This window comes from Cricetulus griseus, chromosome 6 (assembly GCF_003668045.3).
Source record: "Cricetulus griseus strain 17A/GY chromosome 6, alternate assembly CriGri-PICRH-1.0, whole genome shotgun sequence".
In the NCBI taxonomy this organism is placed as follows: domain Eukaryota; kingdom Metazoa; phylum Chordata; class Mammalia; order Rodentia; family Cricetidae; genus Cricetulus; species Cricetulus griseus.
This window is the reverse complement of record NC_048599.1, coordinates 148,272,473-148,286,666: the sequence shown is the minus strand read 5'-3', so window position 1 is coordinate 148,286,666 and position 14,194 is coordinate 148,272,473. Positions and strand designations below refer to the sequence as shown.

Here is a 14,194-nt window from a genome sequence, read left to right as displayed (position 1 = left end):
ATTAATAAAAAAGTCAATCTGGGTCCTTCCACGTATTGTAAGACAAACTACTATTTCTTTCTACACTGATGCTAACAAATCAGTTACCTCTGGAGAGGTAAGTAAAGTAGTTCAAAGTCCATATATCACTCTATAGAAGGCATAATTATACTCAATTCTTATGGTACTTATGGATATTACAGAGCCTCTTAATACAGTTACTGATTCTCAATATGCAGAGAGAGTCGTTTTACATATTGAGACTGAAGAATTTGTTCCTGATAATACAGAATTAACTTCACTGTTTATACAATTACAGGACACAATCAGGAAGGGAAATATATATATATATATATATATATATATATATATAATATATATATCACATATCAGATCCCATAAGTGTCTGTCAGGCCCACTAGCACAAGGCAATGATGAGATTGATCGTTTATTAATAGGAAGTATGCTAGAAGCCTCAGAATTTCACAAGAAACATCATGTAAATAGCAAAGGTTTGAAAAAGGACTTCTCCAACACTTGGCAACAAGCCAAGGAGATAGTGAGAAACTGTCCTACCTGTTTCTTTTATAATCAAGCTCCATTGCCAGTAGGCTGTAATCCTAAGGGCATTCAAAGAAATGAGTTTTGGAAGATGGATGTTTTTCATTTTCCAGAATTTGGAAATTTGAAATATGTGCATCTCTTTACTTCCTGGTCTCTATTCAATTAAATCAGTGCTGGCTTTACAGTTGGATTTGGCTTTCCTCCTCTAAATCCAAGCATGTTGTTAAAATAAACTTCAGAGTTTCTGTATTATATCAAGAAGACAATTGATGTAATACAGGATAGGAGAAAAATTAGGAACTGTCATTTGTCTTTTCTTGGCTCTTTCTCTCAAGGTATACATTCCTTCATAATTGTTATTTTCCCATTGTTGCCTTTACACACACACACACACACACACACACACACACACACACACACACACATATATATATATATATATATATATGCAAAAATTTCTCTGCTAACTTTTATGTTTGAATTCCACACAGCCAGTGAAGCAATGACAGCAATCCCTGGACACTCCAGAAAGAAAATGGGCCACGCCTCCTCGAGTACACTGGATCCAGCTTGCTTCGTTTCAACTGACACTCTGGCCAGAACTTTGGGGTACTGACTTCAATCAACACAACAACTTAAATCAAGATAAGGACTTCAACCTGGACCTTCAATCAAGCATTTCCCACCAGACACGGACTGGATAGAACCCATTCAGGACTTTCATCACACTAACATTTCTTGCCACAGGACCCCACAAGACTGTCATTGTCCCAGTTCAGCAGGAAGTAGCATGGAGAATACTATGCCCCCTTTCCCCACTGTTGACACCTAGTTAGGGCTAGGTTCCTATTGCTTAAGGTTGGGTTTGGAAGGAGGTGTTCATGCTTGGACATCTCTTTCAGATGACGTTAAGGTTTAGTTGGAATAGATATAGTTAAGATGTGACATTAGTAGATTATTATAACTTCTTGTTATTCACCCTTATGATTGTTAATTATAGATAATTTACACTGTTAAGCTTTAATCCTCTTTTAGACTAAAAGGGAAATTGTAGGAGGAAATGCTGACTACACCCACTTGAGGGCTGGCACAGGTGAGGCTGACCATGCACACTTGGGTGTGGTCAGAGTGACTTAGCAAGGTTTTAAATATGAGGGTTGCATGAATGTGGCTCTCTCTGTTCCCTCATCTGTCTGGTTGTACAGGACTGGCTCTGTCACGTGGGTACTTTCCTAATAAACCACCTGGTTTTCAAACTAGCTCTGACTTCATTGCAATCCGCATTAATTGCATTTCTCAATATCCACCTGTCAGTTTTTTGGCCGTACCAAGCTGTTTTCATTGCTATAGCTCTGTAGTACAGCTTGAAGTCAGGGATGATAATGCCTGTGGAAGTTCCTTTCTTGTACAGGATTGTTTTGGCTATCCTGGGCTTTTGTTTTTCCATATGAAGTTGAGTATTGTTCTTTCAAGTTCTGTGAAGAATTGTGTTGGGATTTTGATGGGTATTGCATTGAATCTGTAGACTAGTATAATTCTGGGAGGAGGAAAACAGAGAATGAGTTGCGAGAGAGCAGGATGGGGCAGGACAGAAAATCTGTCTTCACAGATCTTACTGTTGTAGGACCACTAGGTTCTGGTGTTGCCATATTCTCTTTAGGTTGTTGAATGTATTCTTTTTTATTTAAATTAGAAACAAGATTGTTTTACATGTCAATCCCAGTTCTCTCTCCCTCCCCTCCTCTCTGCCCCCCCAATAACACCCTACCTATCCCATACCCTTTCTCCTCCCCAGGGAGAGGGAGGCCTTCGATGGGGGATCTTCAGAGTCTGTCATATCCTTTGGGATAGGGCCTAGGCCCTCCCCTCATGTGTCTAGACTGAGAGAGTAACCCTCTATGTGGAATGGGCTCCCAAAATCCATTCCTATGATAGGGATAAGTACTGATCTACTACAAGAGGCCCCATAGATTTCCAAGACCTCCTCACTGACACCCACGTTCAGTTCTATGCTGGTTTCCCAGCTATCAGTCTGGGGACCATGAACTTCCTCTTGTTCAGGTCAGCTGTTTGTTGAATGTGTTCTTATACTGGTGTCTACCCATCTCTTCCTCTGATTGGTGCTGGCTCTTGGTCCAATCTTTGCAGTAGGTTTCTTTGTCTCTTGGATCTTCTCTTGGACCCATGGCTGTACATGCTCTCTCTGTCTAAGGGAACTGCTGTTGATTCATTCTGTGCAGTCACTGTCTGTGCCTCTGGAGCCACTGAGGTCTTTGGGGATGGGTGGATTTGGAGGCACAGTGGTCTTGGAGATTATTAAGTCTGATAGGGTGGTGCTGGTGTAGTCTGCCTGTAGGAGGCTTGCCGGCTGATTGGCTAGTGAGCCTGATGTGGGTGGGAGAGGATGCTGGAGTTTTTCCTCCAGGCCCAGGGACTAGAGAGTGGGCTGTTCAGCTGTTCACCTCTTGTTCCTCTCTGTGCAGTAGCAGTCTGTGTCTCAGGGAACCACTGAGGTTGTGGGAGTGACCGTGACTCTGAAAATATAAAATAAACAAAATTCATTGTTAGGAAATAACATCTTTTCATACTAGGTCATGGCATTTAGATGCGACTCTATGGTTAGAAAAGGTCCCGTCTGGGGCAAGCTGACACCAGGAAACTTGGTGGATAGTCAGCCATTTCTGATAATGAGGGAATTGTAGTTCAGATAGTTTTACTCATTAGCTGTATACTAGTAAGAAATAAACACAGGTTAAAATTATTTCTGCTTTCCTTTATTAATGGGCATTGAAATTTAAGGTAAAAGCACAGTGAGATACAGCAGTGGTTCACTACAGTTCAAAGAGTTAAGATTTGTAGGCAGGGATTTTTTTCAGGACCATCAGACCAAAATAAACTCACAAAGACTTTGTTTTCTTTTCCCCTTTTTTCCTCCTCCCCATCCCCACAATCCTGTGTCTAGGCTGAGTAAGGTATCTTTCCATATAGCATGGGCTCCACTAAGTCAGTTTGTTCATTAGTGTTAGATCTTGGACCCACTGCCAGTGGCCTCATACATTATCCCAGCCACACATTGTCACTTATATTAAGGGAGTCTAGTTTAGTCTTATGCAGGTTCCCCATTTGTCAGACCTGAGTCAGTGATCTCTCACTGGCTTGGGTCAGCTGATTCTGTGGGTTTCCCCATCATGGTCTTCACTCCTTTGTTCATATTATTGCTCCTCCCTCACTTAGATTGTACTCCAAGAGCTTGGCCCAATGCTTAGTTGTGGATTTCATCTGCTTCCATCTGTTTCTGGAAGAGGGCTCAAGCTTCTCTGGGGTTATGGATTATAGGCTGGGTATCTTTTGCTTTATGTCTGGTATCCACTTATGAGTGAGTACATACTATATTTGTGTTTCTGGTTTTGGAATACCTCACTCAGGATGTTTTTTTCTAGTTCTGTCAATTTGCCTGCAAATTTTAAGATGTCATTGTTACTGCTGAGTAGTAATCCATCTTATTAATGTACCACATTTTCTTTATCCATTCTTCAGTTGAGGGGTATCTATCTAGGTTGTTTCCAAGATCTGGATATAACAACAAATAATGTTGCTATGAAAATAGTTGAGCAAATGTTCTTGTGGTGTGAATGTGACTCCTTTGGGTATATGCTCAACAGTGATATTTCAGGGGCTTCAGGTAGGTTGATCCCTAATTTTCGGAGAAATTGACATACTGATTTCCACAGTGGCTGCACAAAGTTTGCACTCCCACCAGCAATGGAGGAGTGCTCCCCTTTCTCCACAACCTCTCTAGCATAAGATTTCATTGGTGTTTTTGATCTTAGCCTTTCTGATTGGTGTAAGATGGAATTTCAGAGTTGTTTTGATTTGCATTTCTCTGATGATTAAGGATGTTGAGTATTTTCTTAAGTGTCTTTCTGCCATTTGAGATTGTCCTGTTGAGAATTCTCTGTTTAAATCTGTACCCCATTTTTAACTGGATTATTTGGTAGATTGATGTCTAGTTTCTTGAGTTCTTTGTATATTTTGGAGGTCAGCCCTCTGTCAGATGTGGGGTTGGTGAAGATCATTTCCCAATATGTAGGCTGCCATTTTGTCTTGTTGATTGTGTTTTTGCTTTACAGAAGCTTCTCAGTTTCAGGAGGTCCCATTTATTAATCATTGCTCTCAGTGTCCATGCTACTAGTATTCTCTTTAGGAAGTGGTCTTCTGTGTCTATGTGTTCAAGGGCATTTCTCTCTCTCTTCTATGAAGTTCAGTGTGGATGTATTTATATTGAGGTCTTTGATCCATTTCGACTTGAGTTTGTGCATGGTGGTAGATATGGATCTATTTCTTTCTTCTCATGTTGACAGCCACTTATACCAGCACCATTGGTTGAATATGCTTTCTTTTTTCCATTTTATATTTTTAGCTTCTTTGTCAAAAATTAGGTGTTGATAGGTATGTGGGTTGATATCAGTGTCTTCAATTTGATTCCATTGGACAATATGTGTGTTTTTATGCCAATACCAAGCTGTTTTCTTTACTATAGCTCTATGGTAGAACTTGAAATCAGGGATTGTGATATCCCCAGATGATCCTTTATTGTATAAGATGGTGTTGGCTATCCTGGGTTTTTTGTTTTCCCCTATGAAGTTGAGTATTGTTCTTTCCAGGTCTATGAGGAATTGTGCTGGGATTTTGGTGGGGATTGCATTGAATCTGTAGATTCCTTTTGGTAGGATGGCTGTTTTTATTATGTTGATCCTACCTGTCTAAGAGCATGGGAGATCTTTCCATTTTCTGTTATCTTCTTCAATTTCTTTCTGCAAAGGCTTAAAGTTCTTGTCATACAGGTCTTTCACTTGTTTGGTTAGAGTTACCCCAAGATATTTTATGTTATTTGTGGCTATTGTAAAGAGTGATGTTTCTGTGTAGAAGACTGCAGTTAGATCCAAGCCTATTGCCTTGCCCAAAACTTAAGTCAAAGTGGATCAAAGATCTCAACATAAATCCAGCTACACTGAACTTATTAGACGACAAAGTGGGAAATACCCTTGAATTAATTGGTACAGGAGATAGCTTCCTGAACATTACACCAGTAGCACAGACACTGAGGTCAACAATTGATAAATGGGACCTCCTGAAACTGAGAAGCTTCTGTAAGGCAAAGGACACAGTCAGCAAGACAAAACAGCAGCCGACAGACTGGGAAAAGATATTCCCCAACCCCACATCTGACAGAGGGCTGATCTCCAAAATATACAAAGAACTCAAGAAGCTAGTCTCCAAAACACCAAACAATCCAATTAAAAAGTGGGGTACAGAACTAAATAGACAGTTCTCAATAGAGGAATGAATCTAAAATGACTGAAAGACACAAAGAAAGTGTTCGACATCCTTAGCCATCAGGGAAATGCAAATCAAAACAACTCTGAGATACTATCTTACTCCTGTCAGAATGGCCAAAATCAAAAACACCAATGACAGTTCATGTTGGAGAGGATGTGGAGAAAGGGGAACACTCCTCCACTGGTGGTGGGAGTGCCAACTTGTACAGCCACTTTGGAAATCAGTATGGCGACTCCTCAAAAAAAAATGGGAATCAGTCTACTACAAGATCCAGCAATTCCACTCTTAGGCATATACCCAAAAGAAGCACATTCATACAACAAGGAAATCTGTTCAACGATGTTCATAGCAGCACTGTTTGTAATAGCCAGAAACTGGAAGCAGCCTAGATGCCCCTCAACTGAAGAATGGATAGAGAAAATGTGGTACATTTACACAATGGAGTACTACTCAGCGGAAAAAAACAATGGAATCTTGAAATTTGTAGGAAAATGGATGGAACTAGAAGAAACCATTCTGAATGAGGTAACCCAATCACAAAAAGACAAACATGGTATGTACTCACTCATATGCAGATTTTAGACATAAAGTAAGGATTACCAGCCTACAATCCACACTGCCAAAGAAGCTAATAAACAAGGAGAACCCTAAGAGAAACATACATGGTCCCTTGGAGAAGGGGAGAGGGTCAAGATCTGCTGAGCAAATTGGGAGCATAGGAAGAGGGGGGAGGAAGCTAGGAGAATGAGAAGGGGTGAAGAAGAGGGATGCAGAGGACGTGAGGGAGCAGAAAGTTTGAGTCAGGGGAAGAATAGAAGATAACAAGAATGGAGATATCATAAGAAAGGGAGACATTTTTGGTTTCAGATAAATAAGGCACTAGGGAAATGTCTGGAGATCTACAAAGATGACACTAGCTAACAATCTAAGCAACAGAGGAGAGACTACCTTAAATGCCCTCCCCTGATTATTGATGACTGACTTATATGCCATCCTATAGCCTTCATCCAGCAGCCTGTGGAAGTAGAAGCAGACACCCACAACTAATTACCGAACTGAACTGGAACCCAGATGCAGAGAAGGATGAATGAAGAACACAGAGGTCCAAACCAGTCTGGTGAAACCCACAGAAACAGCTGACCTGAATATCTGGGAACTCTTGCTCCCCAGACTGATATCTGGAATACCAGCACGGGACTGATCCAGATCCCAGGAACATGGGTTTCTATGAGGAAACCTCAGAATTCTACATGACCTCCTGTATAAGTCCAGTACTTACCCATAGCATAGGTGTGCACTTTGGGAGCCCATTCCATGTGGAGGAATACTCCCTGAGCCAAGACACATGGGGGTGGGCCTAGGCCCTATCACAAAGGATACAATAGACACTGATGACACCCTATGGAAGGCCTCACCATCCAGGGGCAGCAGAAATAATATGTGATAGATAAGGTTTTAGTTGGGGGGGTAGGGGAGGGCGGGTGGGAAAAGGGAACTGGGATTGTCATGTAAAACAATCCTATATCTAATTCAAATTAAAAATGTTGGAAAAAAAGAGTGATGTTTCTCTTATTTCTTCCTCAACCCATTATCATCTGTATATAGGAGGGATATTGATTTTTTAGTTAATCTTTTGCCCTGCTACATTAATAAAGGCGTTTATCAGTTGTAAGAATTCTCTGGTAGAATTTTTGGGGTCACTTACTCTAAATATCATATCATCAGCAAATAGTGAGTGTTTGACTTCTTCTTATCCAATTTGTATCCCCTTGACCTCCTTTTGTTGTCTCATTGCTCTACCTAGAACTTTGGATACTATGCTGAGTAGAAATGGAAAGAGTGGACAGCCTTATCTTGTTCCTGATTTGAGTTGGATTGCTTTGAGTTTCTCTCCATTTAGTATTATGTTGGCTGTTGGATTACTGTATTTTGCCTTTATGTTTAGGTATGTTCCTTTTTTCCCTATTCTTTCTAAGACCTTTATCATGAAGGGGTATTGAATTTTGTTGAAGATATTTTCAGCATCTAATGAGATGATCTTTTTTATTCATTCAGTGTATTTATATGGTGGATTACATTGATGGACTTTCGTATGTTGAACTATTTCTGCATCTTTGGGATGAATCATGTGGATGATTTTTCTGATGTGTTCTTGGATTCAGTTTGCCAGTATTTTATTATTTTTGCATCTATGTTCATGAGGTAAATTTATCTGTCGTTCTCTTTCTTAGTTGTGTCTTTGTGTGGTTTGAGTATCAGGGTAACTGTAGCCTTGTAAAAAGAGTTTGGCAATGTCCTTTCTGTCTCTATTGTGTGGAACAATTTGAAGAGTATTGGTAGTAGTTCTCTGAACATCTGGTAGAATTCTTCACTGAAACCATCTGGGCCTGGGCCTTTTTTGGTTGGGAGACTGTGATAACTTTTCCTATTTTCTTAGCAGCTATAGGTATATTTAAGTCATTTATCTATTCCTGATTTAATTTTGGTATGTGGTACTTATCGAGAAAATTGTCCATATCCTTAAAGTTTTCCAATTTTGTGGAGCACAGGTTTTTGAAGTATGATCTGATGATTCTCTGGATTTCCTCAGTTCCTGTTGTTTTGTTCCCCCTTTTGTTTCTGATTTTGTTAATTTGGATATTCTCTCTCTGACTTTCAGTTAGTTGGGTTAAAGGTTTGTCTATTTTGTTGAATTTCTCAAAGAACCAACTCTTTGTCTTATTGATTCTTTGCATTGTTTCTTTTGTTTCTATTTTATTGATTATGTGCTCAATATGACTATTTCTTGCTGTCTACTCCTACTGGGTGAGTTGATGCATTTTGTTCCAGCACTTGCAGTTGTTCTGTTAATTCACTAATGTGGGATTTTTCTAGCTTCTTTATGTAGGGTTATAGTGCTATGAACTTTCCTCTTAGCACTGCTTTCAGTTTGGTTATGTCGTGCAGTCTTTTTCATTAAATTTTAGGAAGTCATTTCTTTTTTTCTTTATTTCTTCCTTGACCCAGCGATGGTTCAGTTGACCACTGTTCAATATCCATGTGTTTGTGAGCTTTCTGAAGTTAATGTTGCTGTTGAATTCTAACATTAAGCTGTGGTGATCCAATAGGCTACACAGGTTTACTCCATTTATTTTTTTTATCTGTTGAGTTTTGCTTTGTTACTGAGTATATGATCTACTTTTGAGAAGGTTCCATGAGGTGCTGAAAAGGAAGTATATTCTTTTGTGTTTGGGTGGAATGTTCTATAGATGTCTGTTAAGCCCATTTGAGTCATAACTTCTGTTAGTTCCCTTATTTCTCTATTAAGCTTCTGTCTTGCAGCCCTGTCCAGTGGTGAGAGTGGGGTATTGACATCTCCTGTTATTAATGTGTGGGGCTTGATTTGTGACTTAAGCTTTAGTAATGTTTCTTTTACAAATGAAGGAGCCTTTGTGGAATATATGGTTCAGAGTTGAGATTTCCTCTTGATGGATTTTTCCTATGTTGAATGTGAAATGCTCTTCTTTATCTTTTTTTGATTGATTTTAGTTTGAAGCCTATTTTGTTAGGTATTAGGACACCTGCACCAGCTTGTTCCTCAGGTCTATTTGATTCGAAAAATTTTCCCAACCTTTTACTCTGAGGTAATGTTTGTCTGTGAGGTTGAGGTATGTTTCTTATATGCAGCAGAAGTATGGATTCTGTTTTTGTATCCAATCTGTTAGCCTGTGTCTTTTTTAATAGATGATTTGAGACCATTTATACTAATGGATATTAAAGACCAGTGATTGCTAGTTCCTGTTATTTTTGTTTTTGTTGGTGGTGATGACATTGTGTGTTCAGTTTCCTTCTGTGGGATTTGCTGCTGTAAGCTTACCTGTTGCCTGGGTTCTTTTGGATGTAGGTGACTTCCTTGGGTTGGAGTTTTCCTTCTAGTACTTTCTGTAGAGCTGGGATTATGGATAGGTATTGTTTAAATTTGGTTTTATCATGGAATATCTTGCTTTTTCCATTTATGGTTATTGAAAGCTTTCTGGGTAAAGCAATCTGGGCTCTCTGGGCTTGTCCCTAGTGTCTACATAACATCTGACCAGGACCTTCTGGATTTTACTATTTCCATTGAGAAGTCAGGCGTAACTCTGATGGGTGTGCCTTTATATATTACCTGGCCTTTCTCCTTTGCAACTCTTAATATTCTTTAGTTATTCTGTATGTTTATTGTTTTAGTTATTACATTGTGAAGAGACTTTTTTGGTTCAGTCTATTTGGTGTTCTGTAAACTTCTTTTATTTTCATAGGCATATCCTACTTTAGGTTGGGAAAGTTTTCTGATATGATTTTGCTGAGTATGTTTTCTGTGCCTTTGAGTTGGACTTCTTCTCCTTCATCTATCCCTATTATTCTCAGGTTTTGTCTTTTCATGGTGCCCCAGACTTTCTGCATAATTTGTGCTAAGGATGTGTCTGATTTAAAATTTTCTTTGACCGGTGAACCTATTTCTTTTATTGCATCTTCAACACTTGAAATTCTCTCTTCTGTCTCTTATATTCTGTTGTTTATGCTTGCATTTGTGGTTCCTGATCATTTGCCCAGATTTTCCATTTCTAGGATTCCCTCAGCTTGTGTTTTTTTTTATTGCCTCTATTTCAAATTTCAAGTCTTGAATTGTTTCATTCACTTGTTTGATTGCTTTTTCTTTGTTTTCTTTAAGGGATTTGTCAGTTTCTTCCAATTTTTTGTTTGTCTTTTCTTTCATTTCTTTAAGAGTATGTTATAGTTCCTCTTTAAAGGCCTCAATGATCCTCATGAAGTTATGTTTTTAGGTTGTTTTCTACTTTATCTGTGTTGGAATGTTCAGTTCTTACTGTTGTAGAACCACTAGTTTCTAGTGATGTCATATTGCTCTTTATATTGTTGAGTGTGTTCTAGGTTACATTAATATTTTTATAAAGATTAAAGTAAAATTTTGGGCAAAATGAGTAATTGGGAAGATTTTGAAAACATTCATAACTCAGGATTTGATTTCATACACACAGTGGTTTGAATTCCACTCCTACCATATGTTGCTAGCTTGAGAAAGGGGCTAGTTAGAAACCTCTTGGCTTTAATGTCCTGTGTTACAGAAGCTTCTAGAACTAGATAGAGTAATATATATATGAAAAAATATGTCACAGAATCTTCTGACAGCAGTGACTTTAAGGGTCTTTGTCTTGTATTGATGTGTTTTCTAAAGAACTGAAGACAAAAGTTTTAGATTTCTGAGGAAAGAGGCAAATACATTATTGAAGTTGGAAATGCATAGATGTACATTTCCCTTATCAGACAATAAAATATAGCCAAACTACACCACACTCAAGTCCTGTTTAAAACTCTGCTCAGGTAGTTCTGGCTCCTGTAACCTGCACAGATTTGTTCAGCATACACACTTGGTGACTAAATTTGCCCACCAGCTGGAAGCTTTTTGATATAATCTCTATGCTTCCTGCTCTCATGCCTCCCATACCTTGCTGGCTCTAGCAGGCTCTAATCTAGTTCTTGTTCACACTTGGGGCTTAAACTAATTCTGTCTGCAATCTTACCTTGGCCTTTTTATCAAGTCTTTGTGAAAAGGCTAATTAATTTTGAGGAAGATCTGGTTGTGCCTTTCCCTAATCCTTAGACTGTAGTGAAAATATTTAGTATAGACATTACTAGTATGTCTGAACTCATAGTTTTTTAATTCACAGGAAATTATAACTTGGGAGAACAGAAAGCATAGGCATAGGAAAATGTTCCTCAATGGATACTAGTTACGTAGGATATAAATCTCTATGTTTTATTGCTAAATAGTATAATAAAAACAGTGATAATAAACTATATATTTTAACATGACATATTTTGAGTATTTTCACCTCAAAGAAATGATGTGTTTGAGGAACACATCCTCTGATTTGAGCACCCAAATTGTATGTATTTATACAAACATTACTTGGATCCCTGCAAATGGATATTGCTATATGTGTTAATTGAAATGAAAAATAAAATTTGATAAATAATAGAGTAATTAAAACAAAAATGAGGATATATAGATAAATAGATAACTGCTCTTCCACAGCCCAAGTTGCATTTCAAGCCCCAATATGGAGACTCACAACCATCTGTAACTCCAGTTCCAGGGGCTCCAATGTCTCTCCTGGCCATACATGTGTGTCATACACTTACATACAGGCAGACAAAGCACTCCTACACAAAAAATGAAATTTAAAAATCTAAAAAAAACCCAAACTATATTTTCCTTTCCAAGTTACTCCTACACATAAAATGAAATGAAATTTCTAACCCCCCAAAACTGTATTTTCCTTTCCAAGTCTATTATAAAAGTAAATAAAAATGGAACAGTGACCCTTTCAGAGGACATTTATTGCTACCATGAGAAAGAACAACATCTTTGCTATGAAACTATCTCAGAAAGAGGAGAAAAAGTCCGGATCACTATGAAGATATTGAATGCCTGTAAGACATGAATGCTAACCAGAGGGAAAATGTACAGATGTGTTTTGAAAAGCTTTCCCAAAGACTTTGAAGACTGATTTCAATTATACAGGAAGAACACTAACCTAACTGAAAAATGCAGTCTGCAAAAAGAAGCCTCATCAAGAGGCACCAACTGCAGCAACTCAGAAAGGGAGACAAGGGTGGGAGTGAGAAGCCTATGTCAATCAGGAAAGACCACACATCACTATGAGCACACTGTCCTGCTGAGGGTGTTTCTCAGTGCTCCTTTCATGTCCCGATTCCTCAGACTGTATATAAAGGGATTCAGCATGGGTGTGACCACAGTGTACAACACAGACACAATGACATCCTTGCCATTAGTGTTACTGGAGGAGGGGAAAAAATATAGACCAATAATGGCTCCATAGTACAAAGAAACTACACAGAGGTGAGAGCCACATGTAGACAAGGCTTTGCAGATTCCCTTGGTTGAGGGCGTTCTCAGGATGGTGGCTCCAATATGGCCATAAGAGACCAGAATGCATATCAATGGCACAGTTATGATAACCACTCCCACAGTGACGATAACCAGGTCATTGATGGTGGTGTCTGAGCTAGACAGTTTAAGCAAGGCAGAAAGGTCACAGAAGAAGTGGGGGATTGTATTGTCCCCACAGAAAGAGAGGCGGACAAGCAGGAGGGTGTGCACAAGGGCACTGACAAAGGACAAGACCCAGGACACAACCACTAGTAGGATACAGAGGTTCTGACTCATGATGGTGGTATAGTGCAGAGGGTGACAGATGGCCACATACCTGTCATAGGCCATGGAGGTGAGAAGGAAGCTGTCAAGATCTCCAAAAAATAGGAAAAAATACACCTGGGAGACGCACCCAGCATATGAGATGGACTGAGTGTGCGTCAGCATGTTCATGAGCATCTTTGGGGCTGTGACTGATGAGAAAGAGATGTCTGTGAAGGCCAAGTGGCTGAGGAAGAAGTACATGGGGGTGTGGAGGTGAGAGTCCAGCCTGATGAGCAGGATGATGAGCAGGTTCCCCAACACTGTGGCCAGGTACATGGCCAGGAACAGGGCTGAGTACATGTCTTGGTGCTGTGGCCAAATGGGGAGCCCCAGCAGGATGAACTCAGATGTGCTGCTCTGGTTATTCCTTCTGACACAGCTCATCTTCTCTTTTCTGGAAACAAAATGAGATAGAAATGTGAAAAGGAAGTGCCTATGGCTATTATACAACAAAAGCCCTATCATGTTTGAGCCAGTTAGTTTGTTCATTTCACCACAAACCAGAAGCTTTTGTCAATACTTGCAAGTAGTGATGGTTTGCTCCAGGGAAACCACCCCAACATCTTGTGGAGAATATGGGAAGCATTGCTTTGGGAGTTCATGGTGGAAATCTGAGATTAGGTAACTAGGATGTAAGGTCAAGTGAGTAAATAGTTAATTAAAGAAAAAGTAGATGATCTGCAGCTGTCTACCTTATGCATGCCTCAGAAACACACATGGGCAAATGCCTTATTTTCAAGAGCTGGATTAAAATGATTGGACCCACATTGGGCTCTTTTGATACTTTACCATATCAAGAATTGGAGATCTAGAGGCAAGTGCATGCGTTTGATGTACGAAGATTCCAGAACAAACCTAAAATATTGCCTGACATCACATGTAATCTGGCTACAGTTCTTTATGAATATCTTTTCACGCTCTGTATTTTCAGAATTCCTTTATCCTTCATGGAAAATAGAGGAAAAGACTGTTTCTCCTTCAAATCCTTTGTGGTGTATTTCCTCAACTCTATTGCATTATTCTTTTTCAAGTCCTAGAAATTCTTGACTTTTC

The 14,194-nt window shown here is 39.2% G+C and overlaps 2 protein-coding genes across 2 annotated transcripts in view; one reads left to right on the top strand and one right to left on the bottom strand.

Moving 5' to 3' along the window:
• Dennd1a (DENN domain containing 1A) overlaps positions 1 to 14,194 on the top strand; it is a 1,920,886-nt gene that overhangs the window by 1,262,841 nt on the left and 643,851 nt on the right.
• On the bottom strand, positions 12,581 to 13,525 carry LOC100767185 (olfactory receptor 50). Its single transcript, XM_027423585.1, has one exon. The coding sequence runs from the start codon at positions 13,523 to 13,525 to the stop codon at positions 12,581 to 12,583; it is 945 nt and encodes a 314-aa protein (XP_027279386.1).